At 33.0% G+C, this 15,347-nt stretch overlaps 1 protein-coding gene across 2 annotated transcripts; it reads left to right on the top strand.

Annotated features, from left to right (window-relative positions):
* Positions 1-1,190: 1,190 nt before the first annotated feature.
* Positions 1,191-13,869, top strand: LOC126655391 (protein CHROMATIN REMODELING 24-like). 2 transcript variants are annotated; one of them, XM_050349569.2, is made up of 22 exons: positions 1,191-1,451; positions 1,559-1,675; positions 1,798-2,831; positions 2,917-3,047; positions 3,131-3,185; positions 3,363-3,491; positions 4,351-4,458; positions 4,558-4,613; positions 4,691-4,781; positions 6,023-6,157; positions 6,250-6,327; positions 6,959-7,168; positions 7,259-7,330; positions 9,011-9,091; positions 9,186-9,304; positions 10,125-10,236; positions 10,920-10,988; positions 11,088-11,182; positions 11,757-11,885; positions 12,835-12,897; positions 12,998-13,130; positions 13,514-13,869. In XM_050349569.2, exons 1-22 carry the CDS (start codon positions 1,334-1,336, stop codon positions 13,673-13,675), a joined length of 3,297 nt encoding a protein of 1,098 aa, XP_050205526.1. In that variant the 5' UTR covers positions 1,191-1,333; the 3' UTR covers positions 13,676-13,869. The 2 variants fall into 2 exon arrangements, with proteins under 2 accessions (XP_050205526.1, XP_050205525.1); XM_050349568.2 differs by having other exon boundaries at positions 1,795-2,831.
* The last annotated feature ends 1,478 nt before the right edge of the window (positions 13,870-15,347 follow it).

The following is a 15,347-nucleotide window of genomic DNA, read 5'->3' as shown; positions in this document are numbered from 1 at the left end:
TGGCTAATACATATAAAAATTTCGAACAAAGGATCACTTTACCCCCCGAACTTGGCACAAAGTATCAAAAACGTCCAAATTAGCAAAACGGGATCACTTTTACCCTGAACTTGTCAAATTTAGTACAAAAACCCCCCTCCCCACTCTCACCTTAGAGAGTGTACCTCACTCTCCGGTTTTAATAGTGGTTTTGGTTTTCTAAGGTGGTTTTTGCTTGAAAAAGGTTGAAAATGGTCCTAATTTTTTTTAAACATTTTAAATTAATACCTAACAATTTTAAAAAGGGACAATTTCATCCTTTTAATTTCAAATTTAAAAATTACAAATTAGTCCTCCAACTTTTATATATACACCAAATTAATCCCTAAAATTTATATTTTTACTAAAAAAAATCATTTTTTTTAAAATTAAATCAGACCCATGGGTCAAAAATTGACCCATGGGTCTTGAAGAACAGACCCAGGTCTGTTCTTGAAGAACAGACCTGAGTCTGTTCTTCAAGAACAGACGTCAGTCTGTTCTTCAAGAGAACAGACTGCCGTCGGTCTGTTCTCTTGAAGAACAGATCGCCGTCTGTTCTTCAAGAGAACAGACCGGCGGGTATGTTCTCTCAAGAAGAACAGACGGCGCGCCGTCTGCTCTCTCAGGAACAGACGGCGCCGCCGTCTGTTCTTCTTGAGAGAACAGACCCGCCGGTCTGTTCTCTCAAGAACAGACTTCCGGCGAGGAGGAGGTCCTCCTCGCCGGAAAGTAAAAAAAAAAATTGAATTTTTTTGGATAAAAGTTCAAAAAAGTCCCTAGGTTAATTAGAGTTTAATTGTGATTAATTAGTATATAAGTGTGATTAATTAGAGTAAATTAAGTTTAATTAGAAATCCACTCTCCAATTAAGTGCCACGTCAGCATAAGGGGTGTTTTTGTACCGGTTTTGACAAGTTCAGGGTAAAAGTGATCCGGTTTTCTCAATTTGGACGTTTTTGATACTTTGTGCCAAGTTCAGGGGGTAAAGTGATCCTTTGTTCTAAAAATTTCCGATTGAAATTGTAACCGGGCGGGTCTGAGTCATAGAAATGAAACCATCAAACCATGTAGTAAGCTGGCTCCCGGTTCCAGACCAGTTTGAACCCACAGTCCGATTCAGGACTCGAACCGGCTATGACCACCTCTACCTAGGTTATTAAGTATTAACAGCTTCACTGGATCGAAAACCAAGGTAAAATCAAAATTCAAACGTAGCGGGAAAAGAAAAAAATGAATCCACAGCCAACTATATAATCTCTTTCAGTACTTGCTTCTCTACAGTACACACTCTGCCGGCCTTTTCTCCGGCGAAATGGGCGACGCTAAGAAAAGTAATCGGAAACCAGTCAGCCTAAACGATAGCCATTATCGTCTCCTCCAAGAATTCTCCGCTCCTCCTAAATCTAAACCTCGTCCCTCCACCTCCTCCGGTCTCTCTCTATCTTATTCACTTTCAATTAATTCTGTTTTGATTTTTTTTTAAAATTTCTAGGGTTTTGGAAATTCCAGCCTGACTTAATAAATTTATATTATGCAGATGAAGAAGATAACTCATGCAAGATTAAACCCGAACCACGCCGTCGTGTTGTTGACGATGATAATGAAAATGAAATCCCTAAGTTCTTCGGAAACACCGATTTTGATTCTTCATCTGGTATGTTATTACTTATTATAATATTATTCACTGTGCAATTATTTATGAGTTGTTTTTTTTGTTTTTTTTTCATGTGGCTAAATGTGTTTACGTTTTCTGTGGGGATTACTTTACTTAAGAAGAGAAAAAGCCTTCGAAGGTTAAGATTGTAGGGAGGCGTCGTCTCTGTAAAGTCTCGTCTCGAGACAAGGAAAATGCTGGGAGTGGAGTAGCTGTAGCTGAGTCTAATGAACCTAGTTTTTCTGATATTACTGATTTTGACTCGCCTCTGCCGTCTAATAATGTTGCTGTTAGCAAGGGCAATCAGGGCGCCGATGAAATTAGAGATATTCTTACTGATTTGAGCTCTAGGCTTGGTCTTTTGACGATTGAGAAAACGAGAGGTGTAGACAAGGTGGATGATAGTCGTTTGGATTTTGTTGATGGTGGAGATGGAGAAAAGAAAGTTGATATGGCTGAGTATGAAAGTGCTGGTTCTTCATTTTCTGGCTCACCCGATCCATCTGATTTGAATCAGAATATTGATGGTGGCATTAGTAGTGTTGTGGATGAGTCACGAGGTGATAGCTTTGTCCATAAGACACAATTGGCCAGCATGAATACTAGTGGGTTACAAGGGAATGAATGTGGAAAAGAGAAGGACAATTTGGTAGATGTTTCTAACAGTGAAGAAGTTGAAGCTAATTCAAGAAGTGAGTTCGAGCCTAAAATTCAGGTTACCAGGGAGAGGAAAACTAACAAAGATTCTCAGAAAGTAAAGAACAATGAAACCAAGATGGTGCAAGAGAGACTGCGGTTTGCGGGACAATCTTCTGTGTCCAATCTTAGGAATGAAGAAGAGGACGAGGATGATTGCTTGGTTATTAAGCGAAAAATGGTATCTAAAGCAGCTGGGAAGTGTATTGGTAAGCGAGAAGGGCCATCTAATTTTTCTAGTCCAATTGATTTGTCCGATGATGATACAAATGATTCAGTTGTGGAGGATGAGGGTTCTATTGTTTTGGCTGGTCCGGGATCTACATTTAAACTTTCGAGCAAAATTTCAAAAATGCTGTATCCACATCAACGTGATGGGTTAAAGTGGTTATGGTCTTTACATTGTATGGGAAAGGGCGGAATTTTGGGAGATGATATGGGCCTGGGGAAGACAATGCAGGTTAGAATGCACAGTTGATGGAGGTACTGTTATAGTTCTATATGTTGTAGAATTTATTGATTTTGATTCTTTTTTCTCTATGCAGATTTGTGGCTATCTAGCGGGGCTGTTCCATTCGAAGTTAATTAAAAGGGCATTGATTGTAGCCCCTAAAACACTACTTTCACATTGGATTAAAGAACTGACCACCGTGGGGCTTTCTAGAGAAACTAGGGAGTACGGATGTTAGACTGAAATTCTAGTGTTTTTGAAAATAGAGCCTGATGATACCTACTGATTCTCTATGTAATTTCATGTAGATACTTTGGGACCTCTTTGAAAGCTCGAGAATATGAACTGCAGTTTATACTTCAGGTTTCACTAGATGCTTTGGTGCTTTCCTTGTTGATATTATTTGCTCTTTGTTTGTAATACATAGTTAACTGTTTTAGGCATTTCATTAAGCACAATGCATACCTTTTTTTTGACTGTGGATTACATGCACCTAATTAAGTTTCCCTCACTTTATCTATCCATTACCTCACCTGGCAGGACAAAGGTATTCTCCTTACAACTTATGATATAGTGCGGAATAACTCCAAATCCTTAAGAGGAGATTGCTACTCTGCTAGTGAGGACAGTGAGGATGATTACATATGGGATTACATGATCCTTGATGAGGTACCGTACATATTATGATGCTAGGCGATATGTTGCAGTATTACTTTTTCTTGCTTCACCACTTTATAGAATTGTTATGTGTACAGCTATATAATTTTCTGAGGAATTTGCTTCAAAAAAAGTGTTAGTTTTTGTAACAATGCATGATACTACTGCATGCTTTTCCATTAAAAAGTGATGACATGTTTATAACTGACTTTGAAAATCATAGGTGGTGTTTAATTGTGGAAATTGATTTCCAATTTCAGTTTTTATTTTTCATCTTTTTTTCCCATTTTGATAATTTGATAATTTTCTGTTTTTTAAAACAAAAAACTAGATAATGGAAAATACATATTAACTTGTGACATCAGTTCTCTAATTTTATTGTTCTTCTACAAGTCCTGCTGCTTAACTTTTAGAATAAAAATGCTATTTTAAGTTGAAAACTTATTTAGATGTGAGTTTATTATGCATTTTTTTGAGTAAAATTTAATCTAATTATTTTATGATAATTCTTGTAAAATATTTGATATAACATATGTAGCAAATAAATCATTTTGGGGTGAATAACTATTATTAGGAAGAGAAGATCGATTCCCTTTCATTTACAAAAAATAACTTGATAAACCAAAAAGATAAAATGAAGTGGAAGGAAAAGAATAGGGATGGCATTTCAACGACATAAAACATATTATTGCATTCAAGATCAGACTTAGTTAAAATTCTGGCTCGCGAAAGATATATGAAGAGAGATGATTTTCTAGATAAATTTATTTCCACTTGAATTTCTTATGATTTGAAGTTTTCAAGCTGAATGTAAAGAACGGGGTTTGGTTTCTGAGTATTTACTTCTTTCAGTTTCACTGTGTTTATGTAGGGGCATCTCATAAAAAATCCTAGCACGCAGAGGTCGAAAAGTTTGCTTGAGATACCAAGTGCTCATCGTATTATCATTAGTGGCACCCCAATCCAAAACAATCTTAAGGTATCTTCTTTTGAGATTTATTCTTGATTGACTTATAATTTTCTCTCATATGTAGCAAGTTCTGAATGTAAGATACTGTACTTGGGTCACTTTATACAGGAATTATGGACTTTGTTCAACTTTTCTTGCCCCAATTTGCTTGGTGACTATCGCTGGTATTTGTTTCTATTCATGCTTCAGTTGATGTATAAAATTTATGCTTTTTATGATGCCAAACTTGATAATTATTTAGGTTCAAGGAAAACTATGAGCATGCCATCCTTCGAGGAAACGAAAAGAATGCTTCTGCAAGGCAAAAGTATACTGGTTCAACAGTTGCAAAGGTGATGCCTTTATATTGGATTGTTATGGTTTATGAGATTTTGATATCAGAAGCTAACTGTTGGAATGGTTACTGAGCTGAAATTTTATAGAAGAGATAGAACACCTGTATATGTGAATTATTCTAATTTATTTCTCAAAGCCTCAAATCTGTAGTGTGAATTTTTAACAAATGCAGTTTAAAAGTGAAAAGTAGATTTTCACTAACTTAAAACTTTAATATCATTTTTCTGTAAAAAGATATTATCATTTGCAAACTGGAACGTGGCTGCTGAAGTCTTGCATGTTTTCAGGGTTTAAATTATACTTATAGTTATAATAGGTTGCCTAACCAGAATGTCCCGTAATTGTATGATAACTTAATCTTTCAACTTTTTTGGGTTCTAACATATTTCTAATACATTTGAAAAGAATAGTCTTTACTTTAACTGATGATTGTGGAATCCTCCTTGAATGAAATTATTGATACATGTAGGCTTTTGGCGACTTCTCTGACAGTTTATACTTAAAGTATCATAATTTATTTTGGTCTCTTAAAAGGCACGGGCATGCATTCTTGTGCATCATATTCTAACAATGATCTATATTGTCTTTGCATTTTATAGTTTTAATACTTGAAGCATTCATAAATTAAAACATACACAATCCTTAAGCTATTGATGGCCAATAGCGACTATGTTTGTATTTGATTTTCCTTATTTTTGTTGTTAATGTTGTAATGCAATTATATTTGAACTAATGAGAGGAATTCCGGATTTTAAGTATGATCAGATGATATTGCTGATTGATAGAATTTATCTCCCTATTTTAGAATTTGGATCACAGGTTGTATTATTTGTTTATGTAGACTATGAAACTCTAGTTAGCATCAAAGTTTTATCTGTTTTGCTTACATATTTTTGCCTTTAAATTTAAAATTAACTGTCCGGGACTTATATGTGTATCACCTGCATGATGTTGCTGGTTTCCTAATGTCTTAAAATAGAACTGCATTTTTTTAACTAAGATTCATTGGTTATGACGATGCAGCTGAATTTTTTCATTTTATCTTGTTGAGATCATTTATGTCTTAGTTACATATGCTGTGAGATAAAAATATAGAATGTTTCTAACAATTTAGTAGTTAAATTTGGTATATTGCTAAACATTCAGAGATTGGTGCTTGTTTGTTTGTTCTATCAGTAATGGTTGTCTATTTCGCAAGTACCACAGAACTCATTTGCATATTTTTGATATTGCATAGGAGCTAAGAGAGCGCATTCAACCATATTTTTTGCGTCGCTTGAAGAATGAAGTGTTCAAAGAAGATGATTCTACCACTGCCACACTTTCCAAAAAGAATGAGATGATTGTATGGCTAAGACTTACTAGTTGCCAGGTGTGATCTGATTGCATGGTCCAAATTTCAGTTTGTCTGCCATTGTTATAGATAGTATATAATTGCTCTATGTCTTCTGTTATTTGGTGCAGCGACAACTATATGAAGCATTTTTGCAGAGTGAGCTGGTTCTATCAGCTTTTGATGACTCACCACTAGCTGCATTGACGGTGCTTAATTATTTATTTTAAATTTGTTTCCCACTTATTTGTATGGAATCTATGGATGTGCATGTCTAATATATCTGTGAATAAAACCCTTAGTTGTTTGGATACATAAAGAGGCCTTTTCTTTAAAGTAGTTGATGATGTTGAGAAGCAATGGCTTGTCACAAAAGGGATGACATTCCTTTGCAATTATGTGAATGGAATGACAATCATACTTCGCGATTCTCTGAAAAATAGACGTCACAGTTTTTACTCGTGAATGAATAAAAGATATTAACAAAGACAATATATGCATTTTCCTTCGGATTGTTTAGGTTCAAGTTTATTTTTTTGGTCTCTAGTGCTTAGGATTCACAAGATTTGATATCATAAGTTCATAACTCAAAATAGCTATTGGGTCACTTACTTTTTCTCATTGACAAGGCTTGCATGTTCGTTTCAGTTGCTAAATGAAATTTATTAATAATATGACATTTTCAAATATGCCTTAAAAGATGTTTAGCAACAAAATTTTATGAAACTTTGATATTGACTTCTTATCCTTTGTCCTTATTTTTTATTAAATCGCATTAAACTGATTGTCTATTTGATTACTTAAATGATATGTGATTGACGGCCATTTGCCTTAGAGCAGATTCTGAAGAAAATATGTGATCACCCACTTCTCTTGACCAAAAGAGCTGCTGAGGAAGTATTGGAAGGAATGGATTCAATTCTAAATCCAGAAGATTCTGGTATTGCAGAGAAACTGGCTTTGCATGTCGCTGATGCAGCTGAAAGAGCTGAATTTCAAGAGAAGCATGCTAATATCTCATGCAAGATATCATTTATAATGTCACTACTGGTTAGATATTTAGGATTCCTTAAAGTTGATGTGGTGCTCAGGTTTGATATTCAGTTTCACATTCTCATGTGTATTGTTTTTTTTTCCCAGGACGACTTGATTCCTAAGGGGCATAACATTCTTATCTTTTCTCAAACGTGCAAAATGCTTAATCTTATTCAGGTTTGTTTAAGATTATATTAGGCAACACATTTCCTTTTTTGCAATTTACATTTTCTTAACCCTTATTAGGCCCTTCCAAATTTAGTTAAACATGTGAAATACTCATAAATTTCTTGTATTTTTGTGTCATGGGAATTCACTGCAAATATCAATAAATTTTTAATACTTTTCAATTGAAGAAGTGATGTAGGACAGATTGGGTAAGGCTGATGTAGGGTTACTTAATGAACAACTTGAGGTTTAGGTTTGAATTTTAGATCAGAATAATAAGAATTAGAAAGAAAATAAATAAAACTTCTAAGCGTCACACTTAGAATGCCTAGGAGTCGCACCTAGAGAATTGAGCTGCACAATTCGTGAAAAGATTGCTGAAAAATAATATTTTTATTATGAAAGAAAATTGAAGTGTTGAGACATAATAATAAACTAGCTATTTATAGACTTAAACTAATCGGTCTAATTACTTAAAAACCACCCACATTAAAACTCTTTTTCCTTTATACCCTGACGTAGGGAAAATATCAATTGTATTTGGGCTTTCATGTTTCACCTCTACCCCAAATAAGGGTACAATTGACGATTTAATTAATTTAAGGACGAAATCATTAAAAACAACTAAATAAAAGGGTTATATCATATATTTTTCTGTTTGAAAAAATACAAACAAGTCCTTTAACTTTAAAAATGTTCAAATGAATCCTATTTATTAATTAATTTTATAAATTTTATAAAAAAATGAAATAAATCAAAAATGTTTTCCTCCCCGGCGGCCACCGAGGAGCTGCCGGTGCTCCTTCTCCAACAGTGCTCCGGTGGCCGGGTTCAAAGGTGGTCTTTTTTTAGGATAAGCCTTCTAAAAATAACCTAAAATCATAAATTTCTCAAAAGATAAAGGCTTTCCAAAAGATAAAATAGTCTTAATATATCTAACTATTATGTAATTAAAAGGTCGATGTGTCTTCTTGCTACTTTATTAGAGACCTATCAGTTTTTAGCTCATACTCCATCAACAATTTAATCCAAGAAAGTTGTCTAATGGTCTTTATGTTAAAGGAAAGGAAGAGACTAAATAGATTGAGTTTTGGGAAGTCCATTTTTTGCATCTTCCACAGCGTTCATACTTTAACAGGCTTGAAAGTGTCTGAATTTTTTCTTTAGGTAGCTAATTATCACAAGTTCAGTTCCTCTTTCTCCTTTCGTTGACCACCAATTTTAGCTCAATTATTTTTGTCTGATCAGATTATAAAATTGTATTTTTTTTTCGCTACAAGGTAAGAAGTATTTGCACAATGTACTTTACTTTTTTCTCAGTATCTACATCAGACCATATTGGCATCATTGGTTTAGCATAATATGTATCTTTGAACTAGAAATGAGCTAGGCTTTTTCCCATAGGATATGCATCTATTGCATCTGTTGAAATGTAATACAATATGATTATTGTATCTTCTATTCTTGAGGCAAGCACATTCTTTGTTTTCTTTCTTGAGGATATTAATGGTCAATGAGGTGGTGAACAATTTGATGTCGCTTTATAAAACATCTCAGTGCTTTTTATTTTTACGTCTATAATTCATGTTGTAAATCTAAGGTATTTCTTTCTTTCTCCCTTGGTTGGGATTTCTTTGTTCCTATTTTTGTCTTTTTAAGAAGGTTGGGGGTTTGTCTTTGGTTTTGCAGGAATCTTTAGAATCAAGTGGTTATGAGTACTTGCGCATTGATGGCACTGTTAAAGCTGCTGACAGAGTGAAGATTGTTGATGTTAAGTTTCTTGATATATCACAACAATTAGCTTAAACTTTGTTTATGTAACTTTTCCCTGAAATTTTTCTATTCTCTTTTTTGTTATGTTTAGGATTTTCAAAAAGGTGTTGGTGCTCCTATTTTCCTCTTGACATCTCAAGTTGGCGGTCTTGGCCTCACACTCACGAAAGCAGACCGTGTTATTGTGGTTGATCCTGCATGGAATCCAAGGTGCTTTTGCTTTTTGCAATCTAGATTTTATAATTGTTTATTCTTTGTGTAAATTTAATTATCTATTTTATTTGTACAGAATAGTTTTGGAAATATATAGCTTAGTTTTTCATTTGTTGGTTGCATTATTAGCTGGAATTTTTGTTTTATATTTCTTCGGTTCATGAATGCTAAATACTAGGGAGTAGGGATTAATTGAATTTGATACATCAATTATGAAATTTATGAATTTCTTGTAGTTTATCCTTGGAATCATGAAATTCCATAATATTCTTCAGTTCAAAAATGTTAATTTTCAATTTCCCTTACATATACAAATTTTATATTTTTGACCTTTTGACTGCTATGACTGTAATCTCCAGAGTTAGCAAATGTTCTTTACTGAAAAGTCAGTGGAGAATATTCTGGCAATTCACAAATGAACAATGGACATTCTTCTAAATCTTGTCTCAACCTAGCAAGTGAGCTTTCTATTATATGTATATATTTAATTAGATTCTCAAGATGCATTAGCGTAGATATTGTATAAAAAATTTGTAAACAAAGCAAAGGCTCGTGTAAGAGGATTTCTTTTTCTTAGAGAAATTGATGAGGCTGTATGTACTTTAACCTCCATTAATATTAATATGAAGAATTAAATACAAGCTCTACATTTTAGTTCTTCCCATGTGAAATGTAACCTTTTCCTTCCATGTTCTAGTTATAGACCAGACTACTGCACACAACCTATGGTCTGTGGTTAATGTTCTTTTGATATCATACTTTATCAGGAAATTTCTCATAGTAATTTTCAGGTTCACTGAATCATTTCTGTTTGCAGCACTGATAATCAAAGTGTTGATCGAGCATATCGAATTGGCCAACAGAAAGATGTCATTGTGTATAGGTTAATGACGTGTGGAACAGTAGAAGAAAAGATATACAGAAAGCAGGTGAATTTTTTTAACCCTTTTTGGTTATTGTCACGATATGTATATTATTTATAAAGCATAAAAATTTGAATAGTGAGTTGTTGAAATTGTCAGTTGGCCTCGTTATGATTCAGACATTTCGTAAATGGGTGAAATGCTATGTTTCTTGAACATGATTTTAAAATGTGTTTGGTATTGTAGTTGGATATAGTGCTTTTCCAAAAATGATATATTTATTATTTTCTAGTTATAAAAACTGTTGTAAAAGGATGTTTTTTCAGAAAGCAGGTTTGGGAAGTGCATTTCAGAAAATAAAAAAACCGAATAACTAATTCAAAAAATTAGAGAAGTGCTTTATAGCCACATACAGCATTCCTAAACAGGTCCTTAATGTTATCAAATTGATTGAAATAGTTTCATTTGTCTCAAGGCATTGAAAAGTATTTTCTTGGTTCAATTTATTTGTTTGGAATTGCGACCCTTGAACATGCACATGTTTCTTGTGGTCATTCTTGAAGTATAAATTTTCTCTTCTTTGCTTAAGAGTTGCATACTGTAGTTCTATAGTACATTCTCTCTCCATGTTCTGTTTGTGGGAATATTTGAATTTGCTTATCATGTCTATTTGTTCATTGAATTTGTGGATTTTACTTTGGATCAATAAAGATGTAGTGGTATAATGATGTCATTTTGTCTTGGCTTAGATATACAAAGGAGGGTTGTTTAAAACTGCAACTGAACACAAGGAGCAGATTCGGTACTTCAGTCAGCAGGTTAACACCTAAAATATTCGCCATGCTGCTTTATTGAAGTACTTTTGGGATCCTATATTATGAGTCTGGTCTTCACTAACACTGGAGTGATATTTTCAGGACCTTCGAGAATTATTCAGCCTTCCTAAGCAAGGATTTGATATATCGCTCACTCAGCAGCAATTACATGAGGAACATGACCACCAGTTCAAGATGTACTTTTTTTTTTTCTGTTAAAAGCAACTACCTTATTGCCATTTGCTTTTGCTCCCGTAGTGTAAAATTAGACAATACATCAATTTTGATTATACAGCATGCATCATTGTTCTTAAACCAAGAGTAGTTAGGCAATACCTTTTAAAGTACTCCTTCCGTCCCGTTTTAGAAGTCCGTATGTCTTTTACATAGTTTAAGAATTTTTTTATGTTTTTTTTTGTTTTAGCCTTATTATTGCTTAGTCGTTGTTATCTTTTAAATTTTGTTCATATGTTGAGATAAAAACTAAGGGGGAAACGAAGCTTAAGTTAAAAAAACTCAAAATACAAAATGGATTTTTGAAATGTGACTTCATTGTAGGGAGATGGTGACTTCTATGATTGGACGCAGGAAGTAATTTAATGTTTTATTATTATGAAAATTAATTCTTTTTATCTGTTCTGATTGTATATATGCTTAGCGAAATACTTGTATATAGATTTTTGGATTCACATTTATGCTTGGACTTTCAGTGCTTGCTGCATGAATTTTGTTTTATGTTTACTCTGAATCTTTACTTATTGCTTCTGATAGGGATGAGTCTCTTGAAACCAACGTAAAATTCCTGGAGACCCTAGGTATTGCCGGGGTTAGTCACCACAGTTTATTATTCTCCAAAACAGCTCCTGTAGAAGCTGTAGATATAGAAGAGGAAGAAATAAGGTAAGATTTTAACTTTTCTTGTTCCATTTTTTAGGTTAAACATAGTACAGAGGCCACCATTTTTTTATAATGGTTGCCTTTTTTGTAATGTTAGCTTCCTTATTATTTCTGCATAATCTCCAGCTGCACGGACACTTCATTCAATTGACGTTTCTCGTTTCGGAAATGTTTCGGACACTTGACGTTTCGGACACGAAACTTCATTTTATACATAGGAAACTTTAAAATTATACCGTTTCGCCGTGTCCAAGTGTCCCGTTTCCCTGTATCCGTGTCCGTGTCCGTGCTACCTAGGTTGGACAATTACAACAAAACCATGAGCTACAATGCAATTTACAATTTTATCACGAAATTTTAATTTTGACAATGTCATGCACACAACTTATATCTTTTGCAATTCAACTTACCAGAAACTTATCCAGTTAAAATTAGCTTACATGGACACTGTAATCCTTATTTTATTCCAGGTCATCTCTGATCTCTGTATCAAAGTGTAATGTTTAACAATTTCTGCAATTCTATCATGAACTTTTAATATTTGTCAAATTTATGCATTACTATTAAATTTTTAAAATTGGACGCATATAATTTTATGGATAAAAACCTGTTTATACAATTTTTTTTATCTCACATAATATTTATAATACAAATATTGCCAAAATTAAAGTTTGTGATTTGAATGCAAACTATGCTAGAGTTCACGACTTTCTTTGCAGTTACCTTATTTATATAAATATGCCCCTGAATTAAGATTCTGTAAGTACTAGTGTCGGGGTTATTAACCTGGTAATAATGTCTCAAAAGTTCAATTGAACCAGAGTATTATATTATTTTTATGCTGCAATTGAACCATTGAAGTGTTAGATTATATTTATGCTGCAATTGAATAATGTATTTGTAGGAGTGTTGGAAGTATTTATATTTATTAGTAGTTTCATTCTTGTTATAGGAGGAAGCAAACTACATTTGTTGGAAATTCTTCACGTACAACACTCGAACGCAATGTCGATGGGTATAACCTTTAGTAGATGCTAAATAAATCTCTTCAATTCTACCCTTAATTAAAATTATGAAGTTGCAGTCATTGCTAATTTATTGTTGATACTTGGTAGAGCGGGGCATGCCTTCAATCCGAAGGATGTAAAACTAAACCAGAAAAGCGCTTCCCCAGATAGTGTTGGCAAACTAACAGAATCTGATATCAAAGAGAGAATCAATCGGCTGTCGCAGCTAATTGGTAACAAGGTATGGTTTATATTCATTAGGAATTCAAAACTGTGCTGAGCTGATAGTTTATTTTCAAAAGATTCAATTTTATCTTTCGATTGCTCATATCATATCAATCTATTATTGCTGTTGGAATGATAATCGGTCACCATATTATTAAACTGCTCGCTAAACTTTTAGATTGTCTGACGTATATGTGAACTTTGTAGTTTGAGTCACATCCTTGATTAGAGGTTAATAGGTGGTAAAGATGTTTATAGTTGGGCAAGGTGAAGTAAACTTAGAAAGGAAAATTATAGTTGAATTGAGCCAAATCTTAGAAGTAACCATATGCAAAGTTCTCCTTCTAACCCGCAGAGCTCTTTGTTGCTGATTTTGATATTTTAACAAACCTTTGACAGGCAACAGTTTCAAGATTACCAGATCAAGGAGCCAAATTGCAAAAACAGATATCTGAATTGAATTTAGAGCTCAACAAGATAAAGATGGATAAAACAACTCGGAATGAAGTCATTGATCTCGATGATCTAACCGAGGACCTTCAAAGAGTGTTGAATGTATAGACCACGTTAGCGAAGCAAATGTGCTTTTTTGAAACAGCCTGAATGCATTATTTTGCTGGCTATGTTGAAAGGTTTTTTCTTTCAACATGCAACATTTGATTTGGTACTTCACTGATCTGTGAAAACATATGTGTATATATATTTTGTGCACTAGCTTTAAGTGCAATTAATCTATTTTGAAGTTGCCTACCAAATCTTGCTTGGCATGATGTGGACTGTTAATTCCTCCAACTTAAAGGAGAAAACGATAAACTGTTTGAATTGAGTGAGATTACATATTTAAATGTTTAGACACAGCTCATTTAAATTGTAAAGATTCTGGGTCCAATTGTTTTAAATTTTAAATTTGGTTGAGTTTGAATAAGACATGAGTTTCAGCTTGCATTGAGTTTACGTCATAGTAATTCTCCATCTAGTTTAATTCTAGGATAAACCAGAATACTCTAATATTTCATTTAGCTTACAAAAATACATAGTAGAGTAATTTATTATAAGGGTATTGGCGAAATAAATTCAAAGTTTCATTTTTTTAGCAATTTAAGCCTAACGTTTAAAATTTTACGAAACAAATTCTAACTTTTTCAATTTTTACAAATTGTGGCCTAAGTTATAATTCCAGCCATTTTATCATTTTTTAAGACTATAAATTGCAAAAATGCAAAACGTTGAGATTTTATTTACAAATTTTTAAAACATTGGGACTGTATAAAAGTAATTAAGAGCCCATTCCCGTATTCTATATAAAAAGCCCTAATTCTATTCCGCCCAAAATAGCCCAGCCAAAATCACCCAAATCCAAAAAAAAAAAAAAATCGAATAGTTACACCCAAACCCACCAAACATTCACCATTTGCCACCTCTACCAGCAACTAAAAGATAAAGTGGATTGCTAAATACCGCCCATACATAACTACATACCGCCTTAAATATTACCTTTCTATCCTTTAGCTAAAAAAACTGAAAATCAAACTCTCTCAACTCTATTCAAATCCGAAGAACAACAATCATTATATCATGTTTTGATAATATGTTAATTGTTTTTGACTTAAATCAATGTTCTCATTTTATAAACATTTTTACTAAATTAGCATTACTTGTTGATATCATGTTGATATTATGTTGATAACTTGTTAATATGATAGTAGTAATTCTACTAAAAACAACAAAAATACAAAAAATTCAAAATAAATGAATCAGATAAAGAAATTATCAAAGTAAGTACTAAAAACAATATGAAAAAACAACAACAATAATTCAAATAAAAAATTAAAATCATCCTTACATATAAAAATAAAAAAATATTAAACATACAACCAACGAAATAGTTCGTAAATTAAAAAAACTTATTTCAAAACCATCTTTCTTCCTCAATTCTCTTCGCAACTGCACAATTCTTTCAATATCACTTGTAAAAATATTTTCCGTCTCCTACCTCTCATACTTAACCAAGCTTTGACAAATCCGGTTATGATACAATTTCATTTCATAAAATCACAAAGATGAAATACCTTAATGAAGGCATCATCCAAAACCTTTTCATGTTCACTAAAAGATTTCTTTTTCGAAGAACTAGAAGTTGACATAGTTTTAAGTGACTGTTACAATCAACATCAAATCAACATGTTAACAAGTGAAAAGATAAAAATTAATAAGTCTTTCAAAAACAGAACAA

Source organism: Mercurialis annua, linkage group LG7 (genome assembly GCF_937616625.2).
Source record: "Mercurialis annua linkage group LG7, ddMerAnnu1.2, whole genome shotgun sequence".
NCBI classification, from domain to species: domain Eukaryota; kingdom Viridiplantae; phylum Streptophyta; class Magnoliopsida; order Malpighiales; family Euphorbiaceae; genus Mercurialis; species Mercurialis annua.
This window is presented reverse-complemented; position numbering and strand designations above follow the sequence as displayed.

Coding starts and splice junctions, on each gene's coding strand:
- LOC126655391 (XM_050349568.2), top strand. CDS start 1,334: ATGGGCGACGCTAAGAAAAGTAATCGGAAACCAGTCAGCCTAAACGAT. Junction 9,305..10,124: donor GATCCTGCATGGAATCCAAG/GTGCTTTTGCTT, acceptor TTCTGTTTGCAG/CACTGATAATCAAAGTGTTG. Junction 10,989..11,087: donor TTCGGTACTTCAGTCAGCAG/GTTAACACCTAA, acceptor TGATATTTTCAG/GACCTTCGAGAATTATTCAG.